Source organism: Podarcis vaucheri, assembly GCF_965113315.1.
Source record: "Podarcis vaucheri genome assembly, chromosome: 14".
Lineage (NCBI taxonomy): Eukaryota > Metazoa > Chordata > Lepidosauria > Squamata > Lacertidae > Podarcis > Podarcis vaucheri.
This window is the reverse complement of record NC_138752.1, coordinates 46,781,125-46,808,643: the sequence shown is the minus strand read 5'-3', so window position 1 is coordinate 46,808,643 and position 27,519 is coordinate 46,781,125. Positions and strand designations below refer to the sequence as shown.

Below are 27,519 nucleotides of genomic sequence, written 5' to 3'. Positions count from 1 at the left end.
CCTCCTCCTTAAAGGGACAGTGCCCTGCCTGTCTTGGGCAGGGAAAAGGACCCTGCTTACAGCCGCTGTACCATTCAGGCTTGTGCCTTCCTCCCAAACTTTCGCCTCTCCGCAGGGAGCGCTTGCAAATCGCCGGGGGTCTCTGTTGGGGGACGCAGGGAACCAGTCAATCAATCTCTCCCCACCACAACCTTTTGGTTCCGCTTGCTTCGCAGAAACCACTATCAGCTCCCCGATCACCGCCAGCGTGATTAATGGTGGCGATCAGGCAGCTGCAGCACAAGTGGCTGTGTGCTATGTTCTGGCAGGTGAGTGATTTTCAGGATTCCCCCCCCCCAAAAAAAATAATCAAGCGGCCAATGCCGAAAATCGCTCACCCGCCAGAACAAAGCGGAAGCCTGAGTTTTTAAGTGGCAAATGGCCACTTGATTGTTGGGGGGGAGATGCCCCCCTCAGCACTACCCGTGTATAAGACGAGCCTAAATTTTGAACCTCATTTTTGAGTCAAAAAAGCTCGTCTTATACATGGGAAAATACGGTAATCTGGAAATTATCATTATTTATGACCCGCCCTTTGCCCTAAGATCCCAGGGCAGGTTGCAACATCAAAACACAGTGTTGAAAAGAGTTTAAAACAATTTACATTTGTATTGAAGGACAGGATACAAATGCGTAAAACAAATTAATTCCTTGGACTTAACTGTCTTCTCTTTCAGCACACAAATGATTTTGCCCTGTACACTGAAGCCATTAAATTCTTCAACCACCCAGAAAGCATGGTCAGGATTGCTGTTAGAACGATAACTTTAAACGTCTACAAAGGTAGGTTTTCCTAAACCTGTAGCCTTAGAACAGCTAGTACTTGGGTGACAATTTTTTTGTAAATAGTGAGGCTTGAATGCAAAGGTGAAAATAAGACCTAACAGTTTGACAGGTTTACTAAACGAGAGAGAGAGAGAGAGAGAGAGCAAAACTATGAGTGTTGCCACTTTTAAAACTTTCATCTCTAAAAGAAGAGTCCTCCAGAATAGTGTCCCAGCAGTGAAAAGTATTTAAAGGGTTCTATAGAAGTTGTGCCTGTAAGAGAAATACACTGTAAGCGCCACCAGAGGTCATTCTTTGCAAGATCATGCATGCATGATACATGCTGAAGAATGTGCAAATCGTGCAAATGGGGAACGTTAAGTTGCATGATCAAAAACTCTTTCTTTGAATGTTGCGTGTCTCTCTTCCTTTGTTCATCAGTGAAGAAAATGTCAGTGTGCCGTAGAATAGAATTGAGCAAAATATTTCCTGTCTCGGGAAATATGAGCCATATTTATCCTTGCAAAGTCATAAAAGATGCTAGAATCTGAGAGGGACCCATGAATTAGGAATTCATTTTGAATGCGCTAACTTGCCTATTGAGGTCCAATGACCCAAGTTCCAAAGAATCAAGTGAAAGGGCAGGAGGAGTACTTAGGGCTGCCCCCAAGCTACTTCCTCTCGCCTTTGGATACCAATAATAAAATAAAATGCTAACGTGCTGAAGGATACATTTAAGACCCTGAATGTCCGAAATACCTCAGTAGATCCTGGGTTTGGTTTTTTCTTTGACACTATTGCACCAGCAATACAGAGTGATTTTACTGACATTTAAGTCTGCAAATTGATGCATCTCTGCAGCTTCTGCATAAACATTTGAACAATGTGAAATAACTTCCAAGCCTCTCTGGAGATTTCAATCCTGCATCTCTTCTGGTCTTGCACCTGCATTTCTCTAGGTCTTCCCTTTCCCCACCTTTCGGGAAACTCTTCAAGAATTAAGCTGGCTATTTTTAGTTTGAGCTCTAGCAGTTAACATCACTAGAAAGTCCTACTTAGAAGTGCTGCAGTTGCCCCATATGCGCTATATATGTAAACAGCACATGTTCCCAAGTTCACGAGAAGATATTTGAGGAAGGAAAAAAGAACAGCTGATGTGTAGTAAAAGGCAGGTTTTGTAACTGGGGAAACGTTTTATCCACCGGTTTGAGTGAAACAGCATAGCAGGATCAAGTTAGAGCTATAAAGACACGGGCATGCTTTGCTTTACATGTCCTAAATACTGTAGAGCAGAGGATCAGGGACGCGGGTGGTGCTGTGGTCTAAACCACTGAGCCTCTTGGGCTTGCCGTCTGTGGATCAGTTCCAGACGGGAGCTGCTGCTAATCCCTTGCAGCTGAAACTGCAAAGGATTCGGTGGCACGTCTGAGAGCCTTAAACTTGGCCCTCCCAAGCGTCTCAGTCTGGCCCTTTGGACTCCCTCCAGCCACAGCCTCCTCTCTCCTCACCAGCCTCGCTTTGCAACCTCCTTGAGTGCTTTTGTCCAGCTGGATTGTGTCCTTGAACTCCATTAATGCCTTTTGATTACCTGGATGGAGGATAGAGAGGGTGTTGGCGTAGAAACTAGCTTACTGTACAAAGTTAAAATTTACATCTGTTGCTCTGCACATTTCAGCCTTTGGCGTGTGGCCCCTGGAAGGTTGCCTAGAAGGGAATGCGGCCCCTGGGCTGCAGTAAAAGTTTCCCCACCCCTTCTTTAAAGGCTCATGCCTTCCACTGTGGCACACACTTTTGTGAACTAGACCCTGCATTGGCAGGTAATAATAATAATGATGATGATTTTTTATTTGTACCCCGCCCTTTCCCGGTTCAAAAACCGGGTTCAGGGCGACTAACAACAAATTTAAAACACTTAATTATAAAAAGAGCATAAAATACAGTATAAAAACATGAATAACAATAAAATTCGAAAATCAATTAGGTAATCCCCAGGGCTAGCTGGCTGAATTGGTCCTACTTGGGTTACTTGCACAGGACCCCTGAACGTGGAGGCAGATGGAGAAAATAGACCTTATGGATTCCTGCATTGCAGGGGATTGGACTGGATGATTCTCAGGGTCCCGTCCAACTCTACAGTTTTATGATTCTATGATCTTCCCTTCCAGTGCTCTTCTGTAGCTGAACCCTGTGTCTGTTCCAGGGTGTGCTGCAAAGCAGCGGCAACAGTCCCTTTGACTTGGCCAGTGCCCTCAGCCAGCCAGTCCCGCCCCCGGCAGCACAAAGGGGAAACAGTGTCAGAGACCCCGCAGCAGATACATTTGTGTGGAAAAGAGTTCTCTGAAGGGAGGAAGTTTCTGACAACCGCTGCCCCCGAGTTGAGTTTGGAGGCTGCCATGTCACTTGGGAGGCGGGGAGTGGGCTCAATGTGGTAGCCTGCACACAGCATGGTTTTCTACTGCTATCTCCTCCTAACCTCTCTCTTCTAGCTTAGATGCTTTGTGCTTTAGCTACTGAGCCCTTTGGAGGATGTCTCGCCATCCCAATTCCTAACCCTGTTAACCATTGTCTGTTTTTTCCCTCCCTTTCTTCACTGATGATCCTGTGTTCCTTAATGCAGTGTCATGTAAGTCTGCTAATCACTTTGACTTTCAGCCTTATTGCTTTTATTCTTGCACTTTTGTCCAGTTCTTTAGAAAGTGAGAAATGACTGGTTTCACCTGCCTGTTTTCAGAACGATGCAGGAATAACTTAAATGTCACCTTAATGGACTTGTTTAACCTCACGAGGGACGGAAAATATGATGAACTGTGATAGATAACTTAGGCATGAAATAAATCTGGTTTGGGCTTCTGGTACTGAAAGACAGCCTATTTATTGAAAGGGATTCGTGGGTTATACCCAATACTAATCATACTTGGAGTAAACCCATTAAATTAGTGGACATGACTGACTTAGGTCCATTAATTTCAATGTATCTGCTCTGAGTAGAATTTATTTGATTTGCATTTTACTTCTTTTTCGAAATGGATCTTTTAAAAGATTTCTCCCCTCCCTCTTAAGTGGACAACCAGCCGATGCTGCACTACATACGAGACAAAACTGCTGTCCCTTACTTCTCCAATCTCGTCTGGTTTATCGGGAGCCACGTGATTGAACTGGATAACTGCGTGCAAACGGATGAAGAGTAAGCCCTATTTTCTAACTCTCGTTGTGAGGAGGGATGTCGCCTGATCCGAGGAAGCTTAGTCCGCTGTATTAAATCTGCATACATTGGCATATGCATTAAAAGAAAACAAAATCCCAGGAGGAAAGGGGAGAAGGGAGCTTGGTGCTAGTGGCTGTTCCATTGTGGCAAATGGGGCACTGCCCCACCAGCCCCCATCTCTCTTCCTCCAAGCCCACCTTTCCGGTTAACTGCAATATCGTATTTTTGGGGGGGAGGTGGGGGTAATGTATACAATTTTTTTTTGTTCTGTCCCCCCCACACACACAGGTACTATTTATTTTCTTTTCATTCTGCCTTTTTTGTCTTATTTTACTCTGTGCATTTGTAATCATGTACTTTTCAGTCTTTCAATAAGGAGCAATAATTAAAAGCCTACCTTCCTGATTATAACCAGCCCGGGTGGTGGGAACTGCCTTCCTCCTTCTTTGTCTCACTTTTGTTCTTGTAGAACAGGGAGGAGGATAGGGGCATTTTTATTAATCATTATCACTATTATTTATCACACTTATTAGTTCCTTTTTATATTTATATTTCAGCTTAATGGCTTTGAATGGCTTCTGTTTTATTGTTTCAAATTTAGTGGGGTCCTTTTTCCCCCTCCTCCCCCTTCTGTCCAAACAGACAGAATTTCCCTTAATGTTCTAGCAATACACTAGCTAGCACCCTCTGACACTGACTCAGAATTATATATATTCCTGCTGGAAATTAGGGAGTGCCACCTCTTCCCAGCAGCTGTTGGCCCTCTACACGGTTACTAGAGGCTCTGTGCCCTTGCCCTTTGGCCATGGGGCAATTAACTGCTGTAGAGAAGCTCTGCATACGAGGGAAGGGATGTCACTCAATGGTAGAAGCGTATTATTTGCATGCAGAATGTCCCATGTTCAATTCCTGGCACTTCCAGGCACAGCTGGGGAAGACTTTGGGCTGAATCACTGGAAAGCCACTGGCAATCAGTGTAAACAGGACTGAGCTGGATGGGCCAAGACTCAAGATTTGCATTAAGAGAGCTCCCGATGTTCCTGTGTTCCCACCAGCTGCAATTATAGGTGGGGTCACGACAGTCACTTTGATCCTGTTGCCGCTAGACGCATCTCAAATATTTGAAAGCTTTCAGTCAAGCTGACAGAGATCTTTTTTGGACTTGTCCAAGCCAGCCATCTCTTGTTCTCCCATTAAAATTCTTATGGAATGCGTTATAAAAAGCACAGCCAGCAGCATACTTACTAATTGTGAAATAAGTCGTGTGGGACCCTGTCATCTTATTTTTATTTTGTTGGACTGGATGAGCCTCTGGGTTCTTTCCAACCCGGTGATTCTATGATTCTAAGTAAGGGTCAGTTCAGGCATGTCACAGGCATAGCAAGTGAGCAAGAATCGACTTTCCACTTAGCAGACAGTTTATGGGAAGAGCTCAACTTTTGCTGAGCAAAAGTATACTTCTGAATAAGCTGTAGGGATGAGCACTGATAGGTTTTTATGAGGAAAGCATGGTGGTGACTCCAAGGGAGCACTTTTAATTCTGCTGATTGTGGAGGAACAGTTTCTCCCCAGCGCTAAAAAATCTTCAAACGAAAAACTTTGCAGGAGAGTTGGGGGTTGTAGAGGTGAGAAGAGACAGCAGAATTCTTCCTTGACATCAGGCAGGCCCCTTCACTGTGTTCTTTTTGATGCCCGCTAAAAACATTTTTGTTTAGGCAAGCCTATAAGGACATGTAGAAGCCGGAATTTCAACACCTATCTTTTTAGCTGATAATTGATAATAATAATAATAATAATTTTTTATTTATACCCCGCCCTCCCCAGCCAAGACCGGGCTCTGGGCGGCTAACAACCAATAATAAAAACAAGTTGATTAAAATACAATTTTAAAAGATTAAAATACAACATTAAAACATTAGGATGCAGCCTCTTCACAGGAGGAGAAAAGAAAAAGAAAGAGGGGGAGGGAATCAAACTGATTTTAAGCCAAAGGCCAGATGGAAGAACTCTGTCTTACAGGCCCTGCGGAAAGAAATCAGATCCCCCAGGGCCCTGGTCTCATGATCCTAATTAGCTTTTGACTGTTTTTAAATACCTGCTTTTAGCAGCCTTTTACTGATAATTCTAATGTTCTATTTTTATTTTGCAAACCGCTTAGAGGTTTTTATTACAATCAACTCTCTCTTTTGCAGGCACAGAAATAGGGGGAAGCTTAGTGACCTGGTAGCTGAGCATCTTGACCATCTTCATTACCTAAACGATATCCTTATCATTAACTGCGAATTCTTAAATGAGGTGCTCACAGACCACCTGCTGAATAGCCTTTTCCTGCCTCTCTATGTGTATTCATTAGTAAATCAAGATAAGGTAAGGCATTAACCATCTTTTAACAACTGAGAGGTGTCAAAAGGACAAAAATTGTTGAAAGTAGGGTTATAGGGACTTAATTGTCAGTTGCACCTTTAAGGCTGCCTGAAATAATTCTGTTGAAAGAACATTTCTCATAGCTCTAAAGGTATAACTGAAACCTTCTACTTCTTCTTTGCTAAACCTCGCACAGTTAGCCTTGTGTAACTGTTCTGTAGAAAGAGCTGCTGGTTCATATCTGTTACATCACCCCATTGTTTACAAGAAACCTGTTTGAACCCTTTTGCTTTTAGAGGAAAATAAAGGAGAAATGGATTCTTGGAATAATGATTAGGAGCCATCTGCAATTTTCCCTGAGCAGAAGTGGCGACAGAATTAGTGGATAGGACATGATTGCTCTTTTACCAAGAGACACTGATGAGGATGTTGTTGTTTTGTGGGCAAATACCTGGGAAGCCTCTGCTAGGAAGGTGATGCCGGCTGTTTCTTATAAAACCACTGAGTCTTTGTTGTTGTTATTTTCCTGCTCCTTCTGAGCCTCTGGCTTTTAATTCCCCAGAGGGGCAACTGTGCGTCTGCCATAGACTTCATAGCATGCACCCAGCATTTATGGATGCTGGGGGTCAACGACAACCACCTTGACCTGCACCTCCTGAAGGCATCTCTTTGGCTTCTGCTGGAAATTCCATTTAATAAATGAATATCCCATTTTTGAGGTTGGGGCAGGCGACCTGTTGCCCCAGGTGCTGTTGGACGTCCAGCAGCCAGTATGGGCAATGGCCAGGGTTGATGAGAGCTGCAATTCAATGCCATCAAGAGGCGAAGGTCCATAGCTCAGTGGCAGAGGATCCGTTTTGTATGCAGAAGGTCCCAAGTTCATTCCCCGGCATCTCAAGGAAGGACTGAGCTGGGACCCCTGCCTGAGAAAATTTGGAGAGCTGCTGCCAGTCAGTGCAGACAATACTGAGCTAGATTGGTGGAGGTTCCACAGCCCTCATCTAAGGGGATCAAGATTCTCTCTCCACTTTTTTTTTAATTACCCCACTGGGCTGAGAGGTCTGCTTCATTGTCACCCGGGGGGCTTCACTATTTGAGCCCAAGTCTGCCCAATCTTAGTCTGAGGCTCTAGCCTTCAATACTAGAAGCAGAATGCTGGATTCAGTAAATGGTGGTTTTGATCCATCAGGGCATGCCTGAATTTTTTTAAAGAACAAGATGGAACTTCCATGTTAAGGTGCAGTCTAGCTATGGATAAAAGATGCTGGGAGCAGACAGCATTGTGGGAGGGGGTGAGCTCTGGGCTTCCTGGTGAGCTCTGGTTGGCCACTGGTGGCAATAAGGTAGTTCTTCATTCTGCATGCGATCTGGCAGGCTGTGCTCCCAAAGGACCAAATGTGGGCTTGGACACTTGTGCTGTGCTTCCCACTAAATTGTCTGAAGCAGCCAGCTATGTGCTGTACTCAGCCTAACTAGAGAAACACTCAGCCACAATCTTTCAGATGAACTGAGACAAATCTGTTGAGTGCAGCATCTGTGCACAGTATTTGCATCCTAGAGGCAGAGAGAGAGTTGTGATGGCTGAAGGGCTGGGAGTTATAGTCCAAAGCTTCCCCAAAGCAGCTTGGAGATTTTGCAGATATATATTTTTAAGTGTTTTATTTCTGCATTGTAAACTGATATTAGCTATTAATTGAACACACTCACCACTTTTCTCTTGACCCTTTTCTCCTTAGGGTGGAGAACGTCCGAAAATCAGCCTCCAGGTTTCTCTCTATCTGTTATCGCAAGTACGTCTTTAAGTATCCATAGCTGGTATTTGGGGTATTGCTGATAATTTCAGGATTTTTGCGTGTGACTCAAAGTGTAGCACCAATAATATGTATGACAGTTATGTAGTTGGGTCATCCTTTGGATATTTACCATTGCTATCCCATGGATGAAAAAGGGTGAGCAGGTACATAGACAGGGAGATCTAGACTTGGGGACAGTTTGCAGGCAGTGGAAGAGCAGTTATGGCAAGACCGGGTTTACTTGGGAAAGGCTTTGCCAAGGAGCCAACATGCAAACAGAGCATTATGGAACAGCCTGAAAAGGACTGCACCACTACAGACTGCAGGGGAGGCTTCTCTAGTGGACAAACAAGAAAGATTTATTTCAATTACATGAAAGCTGATTTCATATCTTAATGATGATAGCAATGTTCAAATGACTCCTACGCATTTAGCTTTTAAGTAAGAATATCACATGACCTCAAGGGCATTCACCTGAAACTTATAAATAGAACACATATTTTAAATAATTTCACCACCACCCCAGTATCATAGACTCATAAAATTGTAGAGTTGGAAGGTACCCGAGCATCTTCTAGTCCAACCCCCTGCAATGTAGGAAGCAACAAAAACAATTTTTTTCCAGGGAATATGAATGAAGCAACCGAAATGTGTACTTCATGTGTGTTGCTTAATTTTAGTTTTCATTCAGTTTTTTTTGTGGGCGTCTTTCTGCTGTTGTGTGTTATTTAAGTATAGGTTCTTGTTTATGTATATATATGAATATATATATATATATATATATATATATATATATATATATGCAGGTTTTGGTGTCTTCGGGTGTCTTCCCGTGTAAGAGTCGGGGTGTCTGTGCGACGTTTCGACGAGGTCTCACTCGTCATCTTCAGGCTGGTGCTTTCGGCTTCTTGTTACTGGAACAGAGCAGAGTCTGGTGTTTGAGTTCCTATAAATACTGTTGAGGGGTGTGGTGTATAGCCTCCAACGTTCTGGGCAAAGAGGAAGTTCCTAGATTAGTGTGCCTTTTCTTCTTTTGTTCCTTAATTACTTGAGGGATATCTTGGGTGATTTCATGAGTGGTATTCAGAATATCACTGGGTGGGTCATTAAGTGTAGATTAGTTGCTAAAGCTTTCGTGTCTTGACCTCTTGAGCTTGTGAAGAGTTTTTCTGAGAAGATGGCTGTGCTGCATTTAGTTGTGCTCTGGCTTGGCTTCGTGTATAGGGGCGAGCTATGGTTTTGTGCCTTGTGCCAGCCAGATCTGTGTAGGGATTGCAGGGGGGTGCAGCATCCGGAGGTGCCACTATAGTTTGGCTACTGGATGGAGTCTGTAATATGTCTGTGGAGAGGGTCTGGGTTTGGGTCTGGTGTGGTTGATTGGTGACGGCGTTCTGTGTGCCTCTGGTTCTGGTGTCGGTTTTTGTGGGGAGGGCTAATTTCCAGATGTCTGGCAGGCGGGACGTGTCGTCACGCTTGTTCATGTTGTGAGGGTGTTTCTCTATCTCGATGGCTTCCATGATTATTCTCTTGTGGTGATGTTCCATGTTAAAGAGCAATTTGGAATCTGCAAAATTAATTTCATGTCCTGTTTCTTTCATGTGTTGGAAAAGAGAGGAAGTTTTTTCTTCTTTTTTGACGGCATTCTTGTGTTCTGCGATACGTGCATTTATTCGTCTGTTTGTTTGTCCAATGTACGTGACTGGGCAGACTTTGCAGGGTATTTCATAGACCCCTTGGTTTTCCAGCTGGATTTTGTCTTTTGGGTTTCTGAGGATATTGGCTATTTTTTGGTTGGTGCAGAAGGCTGTTTTGATATTGTGTTTATGGAGGATTTTGCTGATTTTGTCTGTAGTGCCCTTGATATAAGGAAGGAGGGCCATGCCATTGTTTTCTTCTGTGTCTTGGTTTTTGGGGGGTGTTTCTTTTTGGATTAGCTTCGTAACCCTGTTTTTCTGGTATCCATTGGCGATTAACACATTTGAGAGATTCTGTAACTCAGTTGTCAAGTGGTCTTTGTCAGCCAGGCGTTTGGTTCTGGAGATGAGAGTCTTGGCTACGGAGTTTATTTGTGCAGGGTGGTGGTGTGATTGTGCATGTAAGTAGCGGTTGGTGTGATGCACAATCACACCACCACCCTGCACAAATAAACTCCGTAGCCAAGACTCTCATCTCCAGAACCAAACGCCTGGCTGACAAAGACCACTTGACAACTGAGTTACAGAATCTCTCAAATGTGTTAATCGCCAATGGATACCAGAAAAACAGGGTTACGAAGCTAATCCAAAAAGAAACACCCCCCAAAAACCAAGACACAGAAGAAAACAATGGCATGGCCCTCCTTCCTTATATCAAGGGCACTACAGACAAAATCAGCAAAATCCTCCATAAACACAATATCAAAACAGCCTTCTGCACCAACCAAAAAATAGCCAATATCCTCAGAAACCCAAAAGACAAAATCCAGCTGGAAAACCAAGGGGTCTATGAAATACCCTGCAAAGTCTGCCCAGCCACGTACATTGGACAAACAAACAGACGAATAAATGCACGTATCGCAGAACACAAGAATGCCGTCAAAAAAGAAGAAAAAACTTCCTCTCTTTTCCAACACATGAAAGAAACAGGACACGAAATTAATTTTGCAGATTCCAAATTGCTCTTTAACATGGAACATCACCACAAGAGAATAATCATGGAAGCCATCGAGATAGAGAAACACCCTCACAACATGAACAAGCGTGACGACACGTCCCGCCTGCCAGACATCTGGAAATTAGCCCTCCCCACAAAAACCGACACCAGAACCAGAGGCACACAGAACGCCGTCACCAATCAACCACACCAGACCCAAACCCAGACCCTCTCCACAGACATATTACAGACTCCATCCAGTAGCCAAACTATAGTGGCACCTCCGGATGCTGCACCCCCCTGCAATCCCTACACAGATCTGGCTGGCACAAGGCACAAAACCATAGCTCGCCCCTATACACGAAGCCAAGCCAGAGCACAACTAAATGCAGCACAGCCATCTTCTCAGAAAAACTCTTCACAAGCTCAAGAGGTCAAGACACGAAAGCTTTAGCAACTAATCTACACTTAATGACCCACCCAGTGATATTCTGAATACCACTCATGAAATCACCCAAGATATCCCTCAAGTAATTAAGGAACAAAAGAAGAAAAGGCACACTAATCTAGGAACTTCCTCTCTGCCCAGAACGTTGGAGGCTATACACCACACCCCTCAACAGTATTTATAGGAACTCAAACACCAGACTCTGCTCTGTTCCAGTAACAAGAAGCCGAAAGCACCAGCCTGAAGATGACGAGTGAGACCTCGTCGAAACGTCGCACAGACACCCCGACTCTTACACGGGAAGACACCCGAAGACACCAAAACCTGCATTCCTGTACCCGTGAAAATCTACGAAAGCATATATATATATATATATATATATATATATATGATTCATGAAACTCCCAACCCACTTTAATGGAAAGCTACCACCTTGCCAATAAGACTTCTCCTGGTGTGCTAGCTTTCCACTGCAGGGGGGGATTATTGATTTGGAGAAGCCTTCAAATATGTGACACTTCTCTCCCTGCCCTCTCAAAAAAAAAAAAAAAAAAAAAAGTGGGGGGAGAGTAAATCTGCAATCCTGCACAGTCCTGTCCCAGGACTTCATTGTGCTCTTTTTGCATATTGGAATTGGCACCCCAAAAAATGGATCTTGAGGGGATTGATAGTGGCCACCCAGACATGTTGTCAGAAAGCTGCTTGGGGTCCTGTGAGCAGCAGTTTCTCTGTAGGTTCCATCCTGACATTCTGCTTTTCTGCTGCCTCATCCCAGGTTTTCCTGATCATACATCATGCGCCTCTGGTCAATTCCCTGGCCGAAGTTATTCTCAATGGAGACCTGTCGGTGTTTTTTTCAAAAGCTGAGCAAGACATCCAGAAGAGTTCAGTAAGTGAAAGGAGCACGTGCGCCTTTGCATCCACAACCCCAGGGGGGCCTGGGTCAGGGTTTGTGCACCTGTTTTTGTTTAGCAAGAATCTGAGCATGCGAGGGGGCTGCTTAACTTTTGCAGCTTGTGGTATGTAACAGGTGGCCAGGCCGCTTGCGTTTGGCAGACTTTGTTCTGTTTAAAAAAAGAGAGAGAAGTGGGGAAATGTTGTGAGAATGTTGACCTGATCCTGTATGTGAACTGAAATATTAAATGGAGATAACTGTTACACATGAAAACAATCTTGTCTTCGCAGCACATTACCTCATGCTACGTCTCGCCCATTTTTCTTCAAGTAGGTTCTGTTACTAGGAAATCTGTGGTCAGAAGCTTGTGGCCTTTTTCTGCTGCAGCAGTTTTACTTCCACCAAAGCTGTTTTGCAGAATTTTCTCGGGCTTGAGGTTTTTTTGTTTTAATTGATTTATTTTGAACTGCGTCTGTGTGTGGTTGGGGAAGGTGGAGGTTACGCAGGACTAAACATTGTCTTCTTCTTTTTTTAAAAAAATAGGTTTTCTATGTAAATGTAACCGTTCAGAAAACCGAAATGTTCTATTGCTAATTCTGGATGTCCGTTTCCTATCAGGAGATGAGAGAAGAAAATGAAAAAAGATGCGCTCTGTACCTGCTTCACAATCTGGGAACTATATTGTGCACTGAGCAGCGTTTGTTAAGTAGGGCAGCGGAGCCCATCGGCTTCAGCCAGCACAGTCTGGAAGGTGCTGAGTTGGCCAGGACTGCAGTAGCAAAAGCCTTCATTTAGCAAAACAGAAAGTGGGCTTGCTGCTGTAGAACTGCGAGTGGGAACGGTGTGAAGCTGGACTATTAAGCACAGGGCTTCAATAAAGTCCTTCACCCATTTTCCTGATACAGTGGTGCCCCGCAAGACGAATGCCTCGCAAGACGGAAAACTCGCTAGACGAAAGAATTTTCCGTTTTGGAGGTGCTTCACAAAACGAATTTCCTATGGGCTTGCTTCGCAAGACGATAATGTCTTGCAAGTTCCTGCTGGTTTTTTATCCTCCCCCTCTCTAAGCCGCTGCCGCTTATCAGCTGATCCGATCAGCAGATAAGCCGCTAATCCGTCAATGGGCTTGCTTCGCAAGACGAAAAAAACGCTAGACGAAGAGAATCACAGAACGGATTCTTTTCGTCTTGCGAGGCACCACTGTATATATTTTCTATATATCCTGGTGCGTAATTGGAAGGGGTGAAGCTATGGCCCTGCAGAGACAAATGATGTAGCCCAGGGATGTCCAACAGGTTGATCATGATCTACCAGTCGATCCCTGGGAGGTTTTGGTAGATCACGGTCGATTGTTGGCTCCTCCATCCGGCCTCTCCCCGCCCTCTAGATCGCTATGCCGGAAGACGTAGTTCTCGCTGCGAGGCTGACTGTTTCATTAACGATCTCCTGGTGAACACCTTTTTTATTTATTTATTCCTTCGCCCCGATCCCCCTAAAAAACGGAATTTCTCTCCCTAAAAAAAGTTCAACAACTCTGACCTGAACACTCTCCCCCCAAAAAACTGGATGTTCCTCAGTAAAAAAAAGCTCAACAACTTAGACTTGAGTAGTTGTAGATCTACTGCCAGTTTTTAATTGTGTGAGTAGATCGCAGTCTCTTGGAAGTTGGCTGTCCCTGATGTATCCCATTTACTGCATATTACTGCAGTTGCACTCAGTACTGTGTGGGCGCCTTTGAAGATGACTCAGAAACTTCAGCTGGTCTTCGGGGCCACCCCCAGATTGTTCACTGGAGGCTCAGGTGGCTGAGAGTTCCTCTTTCCAGATCTGGACCCTTTTGCACAGAGATGGCTTGGCCTCTGTTTTCAATGCTCATGTAGTATCCAGAGCGGATTGTTGCAGTGTACTCATGCACTCTACTTGGGGCTGCCCTTGAAGGTGACTCGGTGGTCAAAAATGCTCAGCCAGATTACTGGCTACGGTTCCATTTAGAACCCACGTAATCCCCGTTTGAAAACAGCCGCAATGCTTTCGAGTCAGTCCCTGGGACTATTTTAAGGTGCTCACTTAATGCATGAAACGACATAGGCCCCAAATATCTGAAAGACCACCTCCTTTCCTACAGGCCCTGTTGGCTGTTAAGATCAACAGAGGGGGACCTCTCAGCAGCTTCACTGTCCTCAGATGTTTGGGGTGTGTATGATCAAGCAGAGGGTATTATTTTTGGCAGCCCCAAAGATGTGCAACTCCCTCCACACTTTCACTGTATTCATTGAATACTGAAAATACATCTCTTTACCTACAGCTCACTTGAGCTGTATATTTGTAGGACCCACCCTCTTCTTTTTGTGATTGCAAGGGTTGAAGTTTGGGGAATTTACAATAACAACAGCAGCAGATGCCCCCACCTCCCCCCAAAAGCTGTTTGCCTCCAAATAAGAGAAACTTGTCAGAAGAAAGAGTACAGCCCGGCTAATTTTGTGTTTGTGTGTGTTGTGAAACCTCTGTAGCAGGTGTGGGGAACCTCTGACTCTCCAGATGTTGTTGGATTGCAGCTCCCTTCATCTCTATAACTTTTGACTGCTGGCTGGGGCTGAACTGAGCTGGAATGAAGCAACATCTGGAGGATGACTGCTGTGCAGTTTTTGGCATTGATTCAGTGGTATGAAATGGAGCCTTCCTCACTGTAAGAAAGCTTACTGCAGCTACAGGGGGTGGAAGGGAGAGCAGAGAAGCAAGGAGCTAGCCCTGTCTTAACAAGAGTCTTCTGTTAGTGCAAAGGGGGTACGAGTGGCATTTACAAGCAGGGTGTCTGAGCAGCATAAGTAGTGAGCCTGGACATGAGAGGGAATGCAGAAAACAAGTACTGCATCTGTGTCTTCTTGGAGGTTTCTTCTTGAATCCTTTGTAGTGATAACAGTTTTGAGTCCAGTGGTAGAATCATTTCAGTCCAGTATATCTGAAGGAGCGTCTCCACCCCATCTTTCTACCTGGAGGTCCAGTGCCGAGGGCCTTCTGGCGGTTCCCTCACTGCGAGAAGCCAAGTTAGAGGGAACAAGGCAGAGGGCCTTCTCGGTAGTGGCACCCGTGGAACGCCCTCCCACCAGATGTCAAAGAGAACAACAACTACCAGGCTTTTAGAAGACATCTGAAGGCAGCCCTGTTTAGGGAAGCTTTTAATGTTTGGTGCATTACTGTATTTTAATATCTTGTTGGAAGCCGCCCAGAGTGGCTGGGGAAGCCCAGCCAGATGGGTGGGGTATAAATAAGAAATTATTAATTATTACTATTACTATTATTATTATTATTGTCATCTGGAAGCTGCCTTACACTGAGTCAGACCATTGGTCCTTCTGGCTCAGTATTATTTACATGCACAGGTGTGGCTCTCCAGGGTTCTAGGCTAAAGTCTTTTCCTTGGAGATTTGGTAGGATTGAACTTGGCAACTTTTGCATGCTCCCTTCTTTCCCCCTGTTTTTTTACACTACACAGGAGCAGCTTGAGAGCCACTATTTATCCCTATGAATAGATGCACACATTTTATTTCGTAGTAATTCGCATAGCTTAGTGGTAGAGCACGCTGGTGTGTAGAAAGCCCCATGTTCAACTCCAGTTAAGGAAATTTGGAGTAGCAATTTTATTTGTGATGCTGGAAAACCTCGGCCAGTGAGATTGGGCAGCAGATGTCTGTAGAAAAAACAGAACTCATGCATGCAACAACATTTTAAAAAAATTGCATATGTATTTCAGTCAGGTGGAAGCTTGGTGAATTGCACCCGCAACTAGCTCTTTATTTTTCTTCTTCAGAGCAGCAATAACTGTTTTCTGGTTTTGCTTGAAGTGTTCAGGTGTTACAGAGGAGCGTGCTTGCCTTGCTATGAGATGTTTCAGAAACCTGAGAAGTGTGATTGTGTTCCCAGCAAGGGGAGGTGGCACAATGGGGTGGTCTCGCTGCCTTGCGGTTGTCTTGGGTCAGTGAGTCACGTGCTTTCACAATATACACCGCATGACGTGAGGCAGAAGTCACATTCGGCACTTACCTTCCTTCCTGTCAGAATGGTTTCCACTTGTTTCCTGCCCGAATCGGATGTGGCTGGTTCCTGCTGCTTTCTGCTTAGCCTACTTTCTCTCCTTCCTGTAACCTAGAGGTGGTACTTAGTTAGCATGGTTTGATTTCTTATTTTCCTAGCAGGTGTCCCAGCCCAAATGTTAAAAATGCATGTTTTGGTTATACAGTGGTACCTCGGGTTACAGACGCTTCAGGTTACAGACGCTTCAGGTTACAATAAAAAAATTCCTTCCAGTAGCACCTTAAAGACCAACTAAGTTAGTTCTTGGTATGAGCTTTCGTGTGCATGCACACTTCTTCAGATACACAGTGTACACTGTGTATGCACACGAAAGCTCATACCAAGAACTAACTTAGTTGGTCTTTAAGCTGCTACTGGAAGGAATTTTTTTATTTTGACTATGGCAGACCAACACGGCTACCTATCTGCTTCAGGTTACAGACTCCGCTTACCCAGAAATAGTACCTCGGGTTAAGAACTTTGCTTCAGGATGAGAACAGAAATCGTGTGGTGGTGGCGCAGTAGCAGCGGGAGGCCCCATTAGCTAAAGTGGTACCTCAGGTTAAGAACAGTTTCATGTTAAGAACGGACCTCCGGAATGAATTAAGTTCTTAACCCGAGGTACCACTGTAATACACTATTCATTTTGTAGGTGGAATTCAGACTTTCTTGAAACAAAACACAGCCGTGCTTAAAGGGAAACGCCAGCTGCATTTGAACATCATGCTAAACTGCAGCTAGGAGGAGGTAGTCAGATGCATTTAGTTTTGCTTTCTGGCTGGTTTCAAAACAAGCCAACTTCAAACCATGGGCTGTGAAACTTTGCTTGTGAAACTTAACTGCATTTGTTGTGAACCACAATCCCCAGTCTGGACCACCTAACAAGCTGAGACTCACAGTAAGCATAGCTAAGTGCTCATGAGCCCAGGGGTAAGGCTATCAGTAGCTACTAGCCACAATGGCTATGTTTTACCCGCAGTGTTGGAGGCTGTGTATCTCTGAATACCAGTTACTCCTTTAGATGTTGCATGGAAAGAAGCAATGGGCAGCTGCTGGATCTCAAAATTCCCTCGTCTAACCCTTGACTCCATGCTTCAGGTAAGGAGCGAGTCGCCTAAGTGCTACCACACCTCGCTGTTTTGGACTAGGAAACTTTTTTGGTTCCAGTTGAAGTTCTAGACACAGGATGTTTCCAGATGACCTGTTCATTGAGCATTCATTCTGATGTGCTTGCAGGGCGGCTAGATGACGTCGTGTTAGAGTTATGGCACATTTCCCAGTGCATTTTTCTGTAACTTTCCCTATCACACAAGTCTGATATTTAGGGGAAGCAGGTTTGTTGCTCAAAACCTCCCAATCAGCTCTTAAGCATTCCACCTGAATTTGCTGGTATGTGATTGAACTCCACCCAGAAATAATGGCAGCCTGGATGTGTCCACAGTGCGAATTCTGGCATGGTAATGGTTTTCCCCAAGCCGAAGTTGGGCCGCTTACATGTTGCTGTGTGGCTCTGTAAGGAAACACCTGGAGTTGCTTTGCCTCCTGCTAAAGAGTAACGCTTACCTTTGTCAAACATTTTAGCTCAAGACTGGCATCAGATGCTTCATTAAACCTACGGAGACCTTAGAGAGATCCCTGGAAATTAATAAGCATAAGGGCAAGAAGAGGCTGCAGAAGAGGCCTAATTATAAGAACGTTGGGGAGGATGAAGAGGAAGAGAGGGGGCCAGAAGACGCCCAAGAAGGCACAGAGGGCCTGTCCAAAGGCATCAAGCCCACTGGGGAGAGTGAAGGTAAGCATGCCAGTAAATGAAAACCACAACCAGTAATTCACCAATTCCTACTGGGAGTTTATCTTGTGCACATTGGAGATACATTGTGTGGCTTGATTTGCAATGGATGATTCTTCTCTGGAGAACAGAACTTGTTTCCCACACTTGGTTAATTTTGGGTTTGTTAACTCCCTATTATTTTGTCTCATGACCTGAATACTGTCAGTTGACCCTAATAAAGGGAATGCACCTTGGTAGCTCAGTCAGTAGAGCATATGACTCTTAATCTCAAAGTTGTGGGTTCAAGCCCCGTGCTGGGCAAAAGATTCCTGCATTGCAGGGGGTTGGACTAGATGCCCCTTGTGGTCCCTTTTAATTCTTTGATTCTATGACGGATTGCCTTGTGACCAATGCTCAATATGGAATTCTGCCTCAAGCACCCTTTGTTTATTGCTTGTAACACTTTTGTGAATCATCTAAGTTGAAACACTCTTGCAGAGCTATAAAAGGTAACATACAATTCACCTTTTGTTTTCTGTACCTCTATGTAAGGTGAAGTGACGTTGTACATGGTCTACTTTCCTTCTGTCTACTCCTCCTCTCTCTTTTATTAAAAAAACCTAGAATCCCTGTGAGCCATCATCATGTGTTAAGTTTATAAATCAGTAGTTAATAGGACCTCTTCACTGTTAAGATGTAACAACTCTGTTCTAAGTGATCCTGAGTGCTCTTTCTTAAAAAAAGCATTATCAGACCAGACCAGCAGCCTTTGCAAGAATTCAAGTGGGCAATAGATGAGCCATTAACTTCTGACTACCCCTGCACCTTCTAACAAGTACAATCTCCCTAGAAATGTTTCTAAATGAGCTGCTGTTTCTCCACAGAAATCGAGATGGTCATCATGGACCGATGCCAGTTGTCTGTCACTGAGCAAAACATCACGGATGAGGAAAAGAGCGCAGCCGCTTCCGAAATGTCAAACTGGAACAGGTACGGGAGGAGATTTGGCACTGTCAGCCAAGCTCCTACCTGAACACTAGGTTCTCCAAATGATGCTGGGATGCCCAGCTTCCACCATCTCTCACTCTGGGCCATTCTGGCTGGGGCTGATGGGAGTCGGAGTACCACTTGTAATTATCTTTCCTGCTTTTCCTCCCTCTGCCAAGCTGCTATTTTAGCTAGTGCCGCACCTGAAGGCCAACTTGAGGCCCACGTAATGTCCAGCACACCTTCTAGTTTGAAGTGCTGCCTCTTGCATTTAAGCAGCCTGGTGGTGTTAAGCGACGCTCCTGAGTGTCTGAATGGAGCAGTTCAGTCCCCTTCCTGGAAAATCTATGGAGTGGGAAACCTCTCCTCTCGACCTTTGTAAAAGCATTGTGTACATTGAGGGTGTGCTTTAGTTATAATTACCTGGGAGCTGTATGCCAGCTCCCTTGGCCAGTAAAGCGAGATGAGCGCCGCAACCCCAGAGTCGTCTGTGACTGGACATAATGGTCAGGGGTCCCTTTACCTGTAGGGTCCTGATACATGGCTGCTGGAATGTTCCCCTCACAAACACTCATCACCCCTTTCTTCCAGGCCTTTCCTTGAGATGGTGTATAATGCCCTGGAATGTGCTGAATTTGATTACTACGCTCTCTTTGTGCTGTGCCTCCTGTACGCCATGTCTCATAATAAAGGTAAGATTGAGCCCAAGAGTGGGGTTTCAACTTCCATCAGCTCTTGCCAGCATGGCCAACCCTTGGGGTGTGATTGGAACTGTAGGCCAGCCTTTTCAGGGGTGTTGTAAAAAGCTCATGATCTGGGTTTGGTCATGAAGAATTGGTCAAAGCTGGCACTTTGAATTGGACTTGGAAACTGATTGGCAGCCAGTGCAGTTGGGCCAGGATCGATGTAATAGGCTCAACCCGTCTTGCCCCAGTGAGCAAGCTGGTTGCTGAATTCTGCAGCAGCTGAAGTTTCTGAACCGTCTTCAGAGGCAGCCCAACATTGCAGTTATCTAACCTCAATGTTACTAGAGCATAGGCGGCAGAAGTTAGGCTATCCCTGTCCAGATAGGAGTGCAGCTGGGCCACCAGCCCAAGCTGATGGAAGGCACTCTACGCTGCCGAGGCCACTTGGGCCTCGAGGGACAGCAAAGGATCCAGGAGCACTCCTGCCACTTTTTAGAGGGGGTGTAACCTCGCCACTAACAATGCCTCAGCCTTATCTGAATTGAGCTTCAGTTTGTTGGCTCTCATCCAGTCCATTACCGAGGCAAGATAACGGTTCAGCACCTCCACTGCCACACCTGCAGGCGTAAAGGATAAGTAGAGCCAGTGTGGTGTAGTGGTTAAGAGGTTAAGAGCGGTAGTCTCATAATCTGGGGAACCGGGTTCGCGTCTCCACTCCTCCACATGCAGCTGCTGGGTGACCTTGGGCCAGTCACACTTCTCTGAAGTCTCTCAGCCCCACTCACCTCACAGAGTGTTTGTTGTGGGGTAGGAAGGGAAAGGAGAATGTTAGCCGCTTTGAGACTCCTGAAGGGGAGTGAAAGGCAGAATATCAAATCCAAACTCCTCTTCTTCTTCTTCTTCTTCTTCTTCTTCTTCTTCTTCATCATCATCAGCATTTTGCAGACAATGTAGAGTGTCATGAACACCTGAAACCACATACTGTTGAGTCAAACCCACGGATCCATCTAGCTCTCTAGGCCAGTAATAGAGAGTCTTCGGCCCTCTAAATGCCTTTGGACTTCCAAATGCTCATCAGGCACAGCCAGTATGCTCTGTGGCCAGGGATGAAGGGAGTTGTAGTCCCCACAACACTAAAAGGATCACGGGTTCTCCATTCTGGGTCTGGCGGCTTCTCTTTGAGAGGTCTTTTACTCCTCAATCACGACCTGAGATCCTTTTTCATTGGAGACGTCTGCTGTGGAACCACAGGGTTGGCTTCCTTGGGGGACCCTTGTTGGACTATATCTTCTGTCACCAGGCTTTGGCCATGGTGGGGCTAATGAAAGCTGGGATCCAAAAATCAGCCAGCAAAACACATGTCCTCTGAGCTGTGTATTGTCCTCCACAGATGGGGAGGGGCTGGCTTGATCTAATCCAGACTTTAGCTTTAGAATTCATGGTAAGTCCCAAGCTTTTGTGTGGTGAAGAGTGGTTTTGTGTGTATATTGGATTTTAAAAATCCCTGGGAATCTATGACATAATCTGTTCTTGCTTACATTTTTCCCATGGATATTATTTACAGAGTATCGTGGTAGTTGAGCTGCAGAAAAAACAGTAGAATTTTCAGAACAGTGTAATACTCCTGATTTTATTTAAACATATGTATAAAACATCAGTTTCACTTCATAGGTGTTCTTAAGATTGGAGCAGCCAGTCCCTCATTTGTGCAGTGTAGGTTGAAAATGATTTTACTGGCAATGCTTGGACAGTTGAGTTCAGGATTGGTAGGCATTAAATGGAGAGGAGCAAATTGTCCTGTTTTCATGACGGAAAGATTTCTTTGGCTATGTATAACTACGACAATCAGCTTTTTGTGCACAGGGCTTAAATATTACAAAAGGTTCTTACTGTACCATGCATTGTCAAGCAAGGATGGCATTTTGAGACAGCCTCTTATGAGAAATTAGCTTGCTGCGTTACAGGAACAGCTTGCTATATTATCTGGCTTTAAATTACTTGGAGGCACAAACAAGCCAGTAGTTCCTTCTGTCAGCTCCATTCCCCAAATTTGTGCATGCCTACGTGCACAACCTCTTTAGGTCTCAGGACTCAATTTTCACCCCAGCCTTCTGCACAACACCCCCTATCCCTGTTACATCTGTCTGTCTGTCTTCTGCTTCTTTCTCACTCACCTTTCCTGATCTGGTTCCAGCCTCCATCCCCATTTTTCTGTTTGCCCTCCCTTATCTTGTCACTTTAAAAATAGAGAAATACAAGAAACAGTGCTTATGCCCCCAGCAGTGTTAGAAACTCAGATATATAAGCTAGGTGCCATATGGCTCCTTAAACCAGGGTTACAGTTGGCAAAACCGAATGTCTCGTTGCCATTTTGGGGCCACACTGCTCGAAAGTCGTATTTTTCAAGGTGAATTTTTGGCTTCTGAAATTCATTCTGTTTGTGCAGATAAAATATAACAGGTAGGATTCTACAGTCAAGATCCAAGGATCCCCTGGTATGTACCTCTAGATGGTGTAGACGTCAGGCGCCATCCTGGTGCCCGCACATTGTCACTTGGTCGCAAGTGGCCGATAGGCAGGTTCAGAATGTGCATGGCGAATATCAAACGTTGGCCCTCAGTGTGACTCACCTGAAGTTGGCCTACAACCCATCATTGCAGCCTTGCTTAACCTTCTGTCCTGCAGACATCAGACTCCAGCTCCCATCAGCACCAGCTAGCACAGTCAATAACCAGGGATGCTGGGAGTTGTAGCTCATCAACTTCCGGTTGGGAAATGAACATAAGGAACTGCAAGGAATAGCCATGGTTGATTCTTTCTTTCCTTGTTGTGTTTCTGCAAGGAGTGGAGAACCTTCTGGAGCAAGAAGGCTCACTGGCTGTGATCAACCTAAAGCAGCTCCGCTGGGAAGGGAAGATTAGGTGGGGTTGTTGGTGAGGGGCAGGGTGATATCAACAGCCTCACCTAGCAAGGGAAGGGAGGGAGGAGGCTGGAGAGGCAGCAAGGTGGGCTGTGCAAGAGGACAGCCAAAGAGGTAGGAGCACCCCTGAAAAAAGGAGGTTGGTGGGGGTTCCAGGAAGCTCCCATGCCTGCTAGGTAAGATCCCAGAACTCTCTTCAGCTTCACTCCAAAGCAGTGTCCTTAATGCCTAGTCAGGTTTCCCCTGAATGAAGGTGCAGCCACCTGGGGAAACCTAATCTGATGAAATTTGAGACACTAGAGGAAAAACAGGAGTTGGAAGTAGCCGTACCAGAGCTTAGGACACCACAGTATTCCTATTAGAGAAAGGAGTGGTCTAGGGCAGGGGAACCCTTCTTTCTTAGGTTAGATGCTCTTCACTGCCTTAGGTTCCCTTGTTTGTGTGTGGCCTGCCTGTCTTTGAAATAACAGCAGCATCTCACCAAGGCTTTTATGTTGCATTTGCCTTGTTCTGTCGAATACCAGCCTGCCGTGCTTAAGATCAACATATACTACTGACGGTGGGGGTGGATTCAAGGTGCCCTAACCTCTTGGTGTGTTGAAAAGACTAGTGGATCTTGAAATTGGATCAGGGAGGCCCAGATCTAACTGGCTACTCAGTTGTGAATCTCACTGGGTGCCCTTGCTCACCCACCTCCAACTCTTGTATATCCCTCATCCTCACTCCTTTTGCTGCATTGCTGGGTCAGGATAAAACAGGGTGATTCCCCGCGTACACCGCTACCCTGAGCTTTGCAGCAAAGGCTGAGATACAACTGTGATGAATCATCAAGGGTTAAACCTGATCAAGCTTGTTATGCTAGTGCCGGCATCCCCAAACTTGGCCCTCCAGATGTTTTGGGACTACAGTTCCCATCATCCCTGACCACTGGTCCTGTTAGCTAGGGATGACGGGAGTTGTAGTCCCAGAACATCTGGAGGGCCGAGCTTGGGGATGCCTGTGCTAGTGGATTCTCAAACCACATGCCCATAGGCTCGTATCCAGCTAAGCCCTACTCACATTTGACCCATTGCAGTTAATGGGCCTAAGTTAGTCATGTCTGTTAACTTCAGCTTTGAGTAGGGCTAGCAGTTGGCTGCAACCCATAGACTCTGTCATGGAACTGCTACATATACTATATGATATAAACAAGCAAAGTTGTCTGTCTAGGTTCCAGCCCTGCAGCTAGACTGGACTGAAGACCTATAAACCCCAGACGATTATCTCCATTCACAAGTCTTGTCATGTTACTCAAAGTTTATACGTAGATCTTCGGATAGATGAGTGAGAGCCTAGCCTTATATCATATGTAATGCCGGAATCATTCCTAAATGCAGGGAAAGAGATGCTTCCCGCTTAGCAGTTGGATTAACATGCTATTTTAGTGAGCTGCAAACAAGCGTCTTGATACGTTGAAACCAGTCTTTGGCCCCCATCTGCACCATGCATTTAATAATAATAATAATTTTTTATTTATACCCTGCCCTTCCTGGTTCAGAAAACCAGGCCCAGGGCGGCCAACAACAAATTTAAAACACTTAATTGATGCAACGAAAAACAGCATAAAATACAGTATAAAATGTGAATAACAATAAATGCAGAATTCAAAAATCAGTTTAGGGGGAGTCTCATACCTCTTCAAGTAGTTGTGGCTCCTCCCAAAGAATCCTGGGAACTGTAGTTTGTCAAGGGTGCTGAGAGTTGTTAGGAGGCCCCCTGTCCCCCCCCCCCGTACAGGTGCAGTTTCCAGAGTCCCCCGGGAAGAGGGATTAATTGTTAAAGCACTCCAGAATTTGTAGCCTTGTGAGGGGAATGGGGACTCCTAACATCTCTTAGCTCTTTTAACAAACTACAGTTCCCAGGATTTGGGAGACACCATAGCTGTTTAAAGTGGTATGCTCCTGTTTTAAACGTATAGTTCAGATGGAGCCCGAGCGGAATATGCTTTACTCAGCCTTGAAGTCTTTGCTAGAGCCTGGATAGCTCAGTTGGCTAGAGCATGGTGCTGATAATGCCAAGAATGCAGGTTCGATCCCTGTATAGGACAGCTGAATATTTCTGCATTGCTGGGGTTGGACTAGATGATCCTCAGGGTTCCTTTTAACTCTACACTTCTATGTTCCCATGGTTGTATTGAGAGTTCTGATCAATCTTTGCTGGCCTAGCACAAGCCACCTTCCGCCTGTTGTGGGATTTCAACTTTCCTTCCAACTGGGTGAGATACTCTTTAGGGTTTGTTGCTGGGATCAAGACTTAGTTTGGGGGATGTGTTATCATTGCTGTTATCTGGCTTGTTACCTGGGCGGGGGACAGGTGAGGCCTGATCCACTCATTCTCCTTTTAAAAATAGTTGCTGACCAGGCAGTGCCCATCAAGGCAGTTTTGTAACCCCGGCAGTGGTTACCAAGGTTGCTATCAAGATTTTGCAGTTGGGTGGTTGAATTCGTGATGTTGATCAGGGCATTTTGTGCCTCTAAAGACTTATTGGGAGCGCTGGGAGGATTTCAACTGCTTTTATCTTTTTGTTTCTCACTGCCTCCTCGTCTTTCAAAATCTATGTGTGGGTAACTTGGGAAGCTGGTGCTTTCCCAAGGCCTGGCTGCCTTTCTTAATTACTGGCTTCTTGGTTCCTTGGAAGTGTGCTTTGGCAAACTGTCACATAGCTGCAATAAACACTTTTTCTGTCTTCAAAGGAATCGAGCCAGTCACGCTGGAGAGAATTCAGCTCTCGGCACTGGATGCTGAGGAGAAGACCTCGTACAATCACGTGCTCGCTGAGAGGCTCATCAGGATAATGAACTATGCTGCTCAGCCAGGTAGAGGGTTTATGTCAATCTTCTTTTTTGTGCTAACAAGTGCTGAAACCAAGAGTTTGCAAAGCACCATCCTTTGTGGACCAGAAGGGCTTTTGCTATAGGGTAGTCATTGTCGGCCTATTGCCCTCCAGGCAAAGACTCCTGTAGGACAAATTTACAAGCCTAGAGCCTGCTTTGCTTTCAAGACAGGAACTCGGAAGCTGTGTTTGACGATGGAAGCATGAAGCAGCAAGCCAACGCCAAAGACATCTTCAAACAATGGCCATAGCTCACATCAGCAGTAGCAGAGAACAAGAAGTCATTGACTCTCAGCCTCTTGAGGCAAAGTCTTCTTGTGGGAATGTAAAAAGATCAGTTGTTTAACAGAGGATGTTGTGGGCAGAATCCTACCAGAGCTCAAGGGGAGCAATTCCAGATACAGTGCAGCCACTTACAGCAAATGTCTCATTGAAAAGGGGTGTGTGTGTGTGTGTGTGTGTGTACAGCTTGCTTCTCCAAGTCCTGTATTGAGCAAGAAAGAATTTGGAATAGGCGGCAATGCTGACATCCCAGATCCTTTCTTCCTTGCATCTTTTCAACGAGGCGTTTGCTATCTGCTGCCAAAGCAGAAAACAATTATGCAAAAGAAAAGATCTTGCAAGTTCAGCAAATTTGCATAATTTTTACAGGCATGGGATTTATACAGCTTTGAGACTGTTGTTAACAGCATGGACCACACCAGAGGTTGGGGAGGAGTAAGCTGCCGCACTCCAACTATTGACAGACTCCAGCTACCTTTATCCCCAGCCAGTGTGGCCAGTAATCAGGGCTGATGGGAGTTGGAGTCAGCAGCTGGAGGGCCAGGGGGTAGCTGCCCCTGCAATACACAAAGCACAGGTTTTGGGACTGCCTAGGCAGGTGATGAGGGACGCGGGTGGCGCTGTGGGTAAAAGCCTCAGCACCTAGGGCTTGCCGATCGAAAGGTTGGCGGTTCGAATCCCCGCGGCGGGGTGCGCTCCCGTTGCTCGGTCCCAGCGCCTGCCAACCTAGCAGTTCGAAAGCACCCCCGGGTGCAAGTAGATAAATAGGGACCGCTTACTAGCGGGAAGGTAAACGGCGTTTCCGTGTGCGGCTCTGGCTCGCCAGAGCAGCGATGTCACGCTGGCCACGTGACCCGGAAATGTCTCCGGACAGCGCTGGCCCCCGGCCTCTTGAGTGAGATGGGCGCACAACCCCCAGAGTCTGTCAAGACTGGCCCGTACGGGCAGGGGTACCTTTACCTTTACTTAGGCAGGTGATGAATCTAACCCCGAGGCTTGATATTCAGCATGGACATGAGATTCTCTCTCCCCTCTGCCAGGGAAGCTTCTAACTTTCATCGCATGGGGGAGCTCTGATCTCATGCCCTTCCAATTAGGTCATGAAAGGCTAACCTGGTTCACATGTAACACTAAACCAAACCATGGCTTAGTGGGAACACGCGGTGGGCGGTTCATCTTGCCCCAGACAAACTCTGAGCTGTAACCAGAGGCTTTTGCCTTTCTGGCTTACAGCTCCGTGGTTTGCTTGGAAGAGAGACAAACCACGAGCCTGTCAAGCCAGCCCACAGCTTAGATCGCTGCAATGCAGAAGGAGTGGAGGAGGAGCAAAGCCGCCGTGATCTCCTCTCTGGGAGCCTGCTTGTTCATGTGTTTGCATGGGTTGGCCTAGCATTATGTGGGAACTGAACCGTAGCCCTTTTGATATGCCCAGGTATCTCAGTGCTTTTCACTTGCGTTTGTAACCTGCTGCCTTACTGTCTCAACTGCTGCTCTTTTACTTGCGTTAAAAATGGTTGAGAACGGCAAGGGGCAATATAAAATATTTAAATAATTGAAGTAAACACCTGTTGTTGTTAATAATAATGACAACAACATTATTCGGCTAAAAGAGGCTCTCGGAGCTGCTCATAAATATCTGTGACAGTCCCAACCATCAGGTTCATGGTCTTAGGAGATACAGTCAAACCTCGGTTAATCCGTTCCGGAAGTCCGTTTGGCTTCCAAAAAGTTCAACAACCGAGGCACGGCTTCCAGTTGTTTGCAAGAGCTTCCTGCACTCAAGCGGAAGC

The 27,519-nt window shown here is 45.6% G+C and overlaps 1 protein-coding gene across 5 annotated transcripts in view; it reads left to right on the top strand.

Moving 5' to 3' along the window:
• Positions 1–27,519, top strand: part of CLEC16A (C-type lectin domain containing 16A) — a 97,448-nt gene that overhangs the window by 13,042 nt on the left and 56,887 nt on the right. For all 5 annotated transcript variants that reach the window (XR_014213661.1, XM_082199650.1, XM_082199651.1 and 2 more), the window contains exons 5-13: positions 717–822; positions 3,865–3,988; positions 6,202–6,376; positions 8,110–8,163; positions 12,021–12,134; positions 17,793–18,003; positions 18,867–18,972; positions 19,561–19,661; positions 25,308–25,430. Coding sequence is in view for 4 of the 5 variants with exons in the window: in XM_082199650.1 (XP_082055776.1) it covers positions 717–822; positions 3,865–3,988; positions 6,202–6,376; positions 8,110–8,163; positions 12,021–12,134; positions 17,793–18,003; positions 18,867–18,972; positions 19,561–19,661; positions 25,308–25,430 (1,114 nt within the window). In the remaining variant the exon portion in view is untranslated. The remainder of the gene's footprint in view (positions 1–716; positions 823–3,864; positions 3,989–6,201; positions 6,377–8,109; positions 8,164–12,020; positions 12,135–17,792; positions 18,004–18,866; positions 18,973–19,560; positions 19,662–25,307; positions 25,431–27,519) is intronic.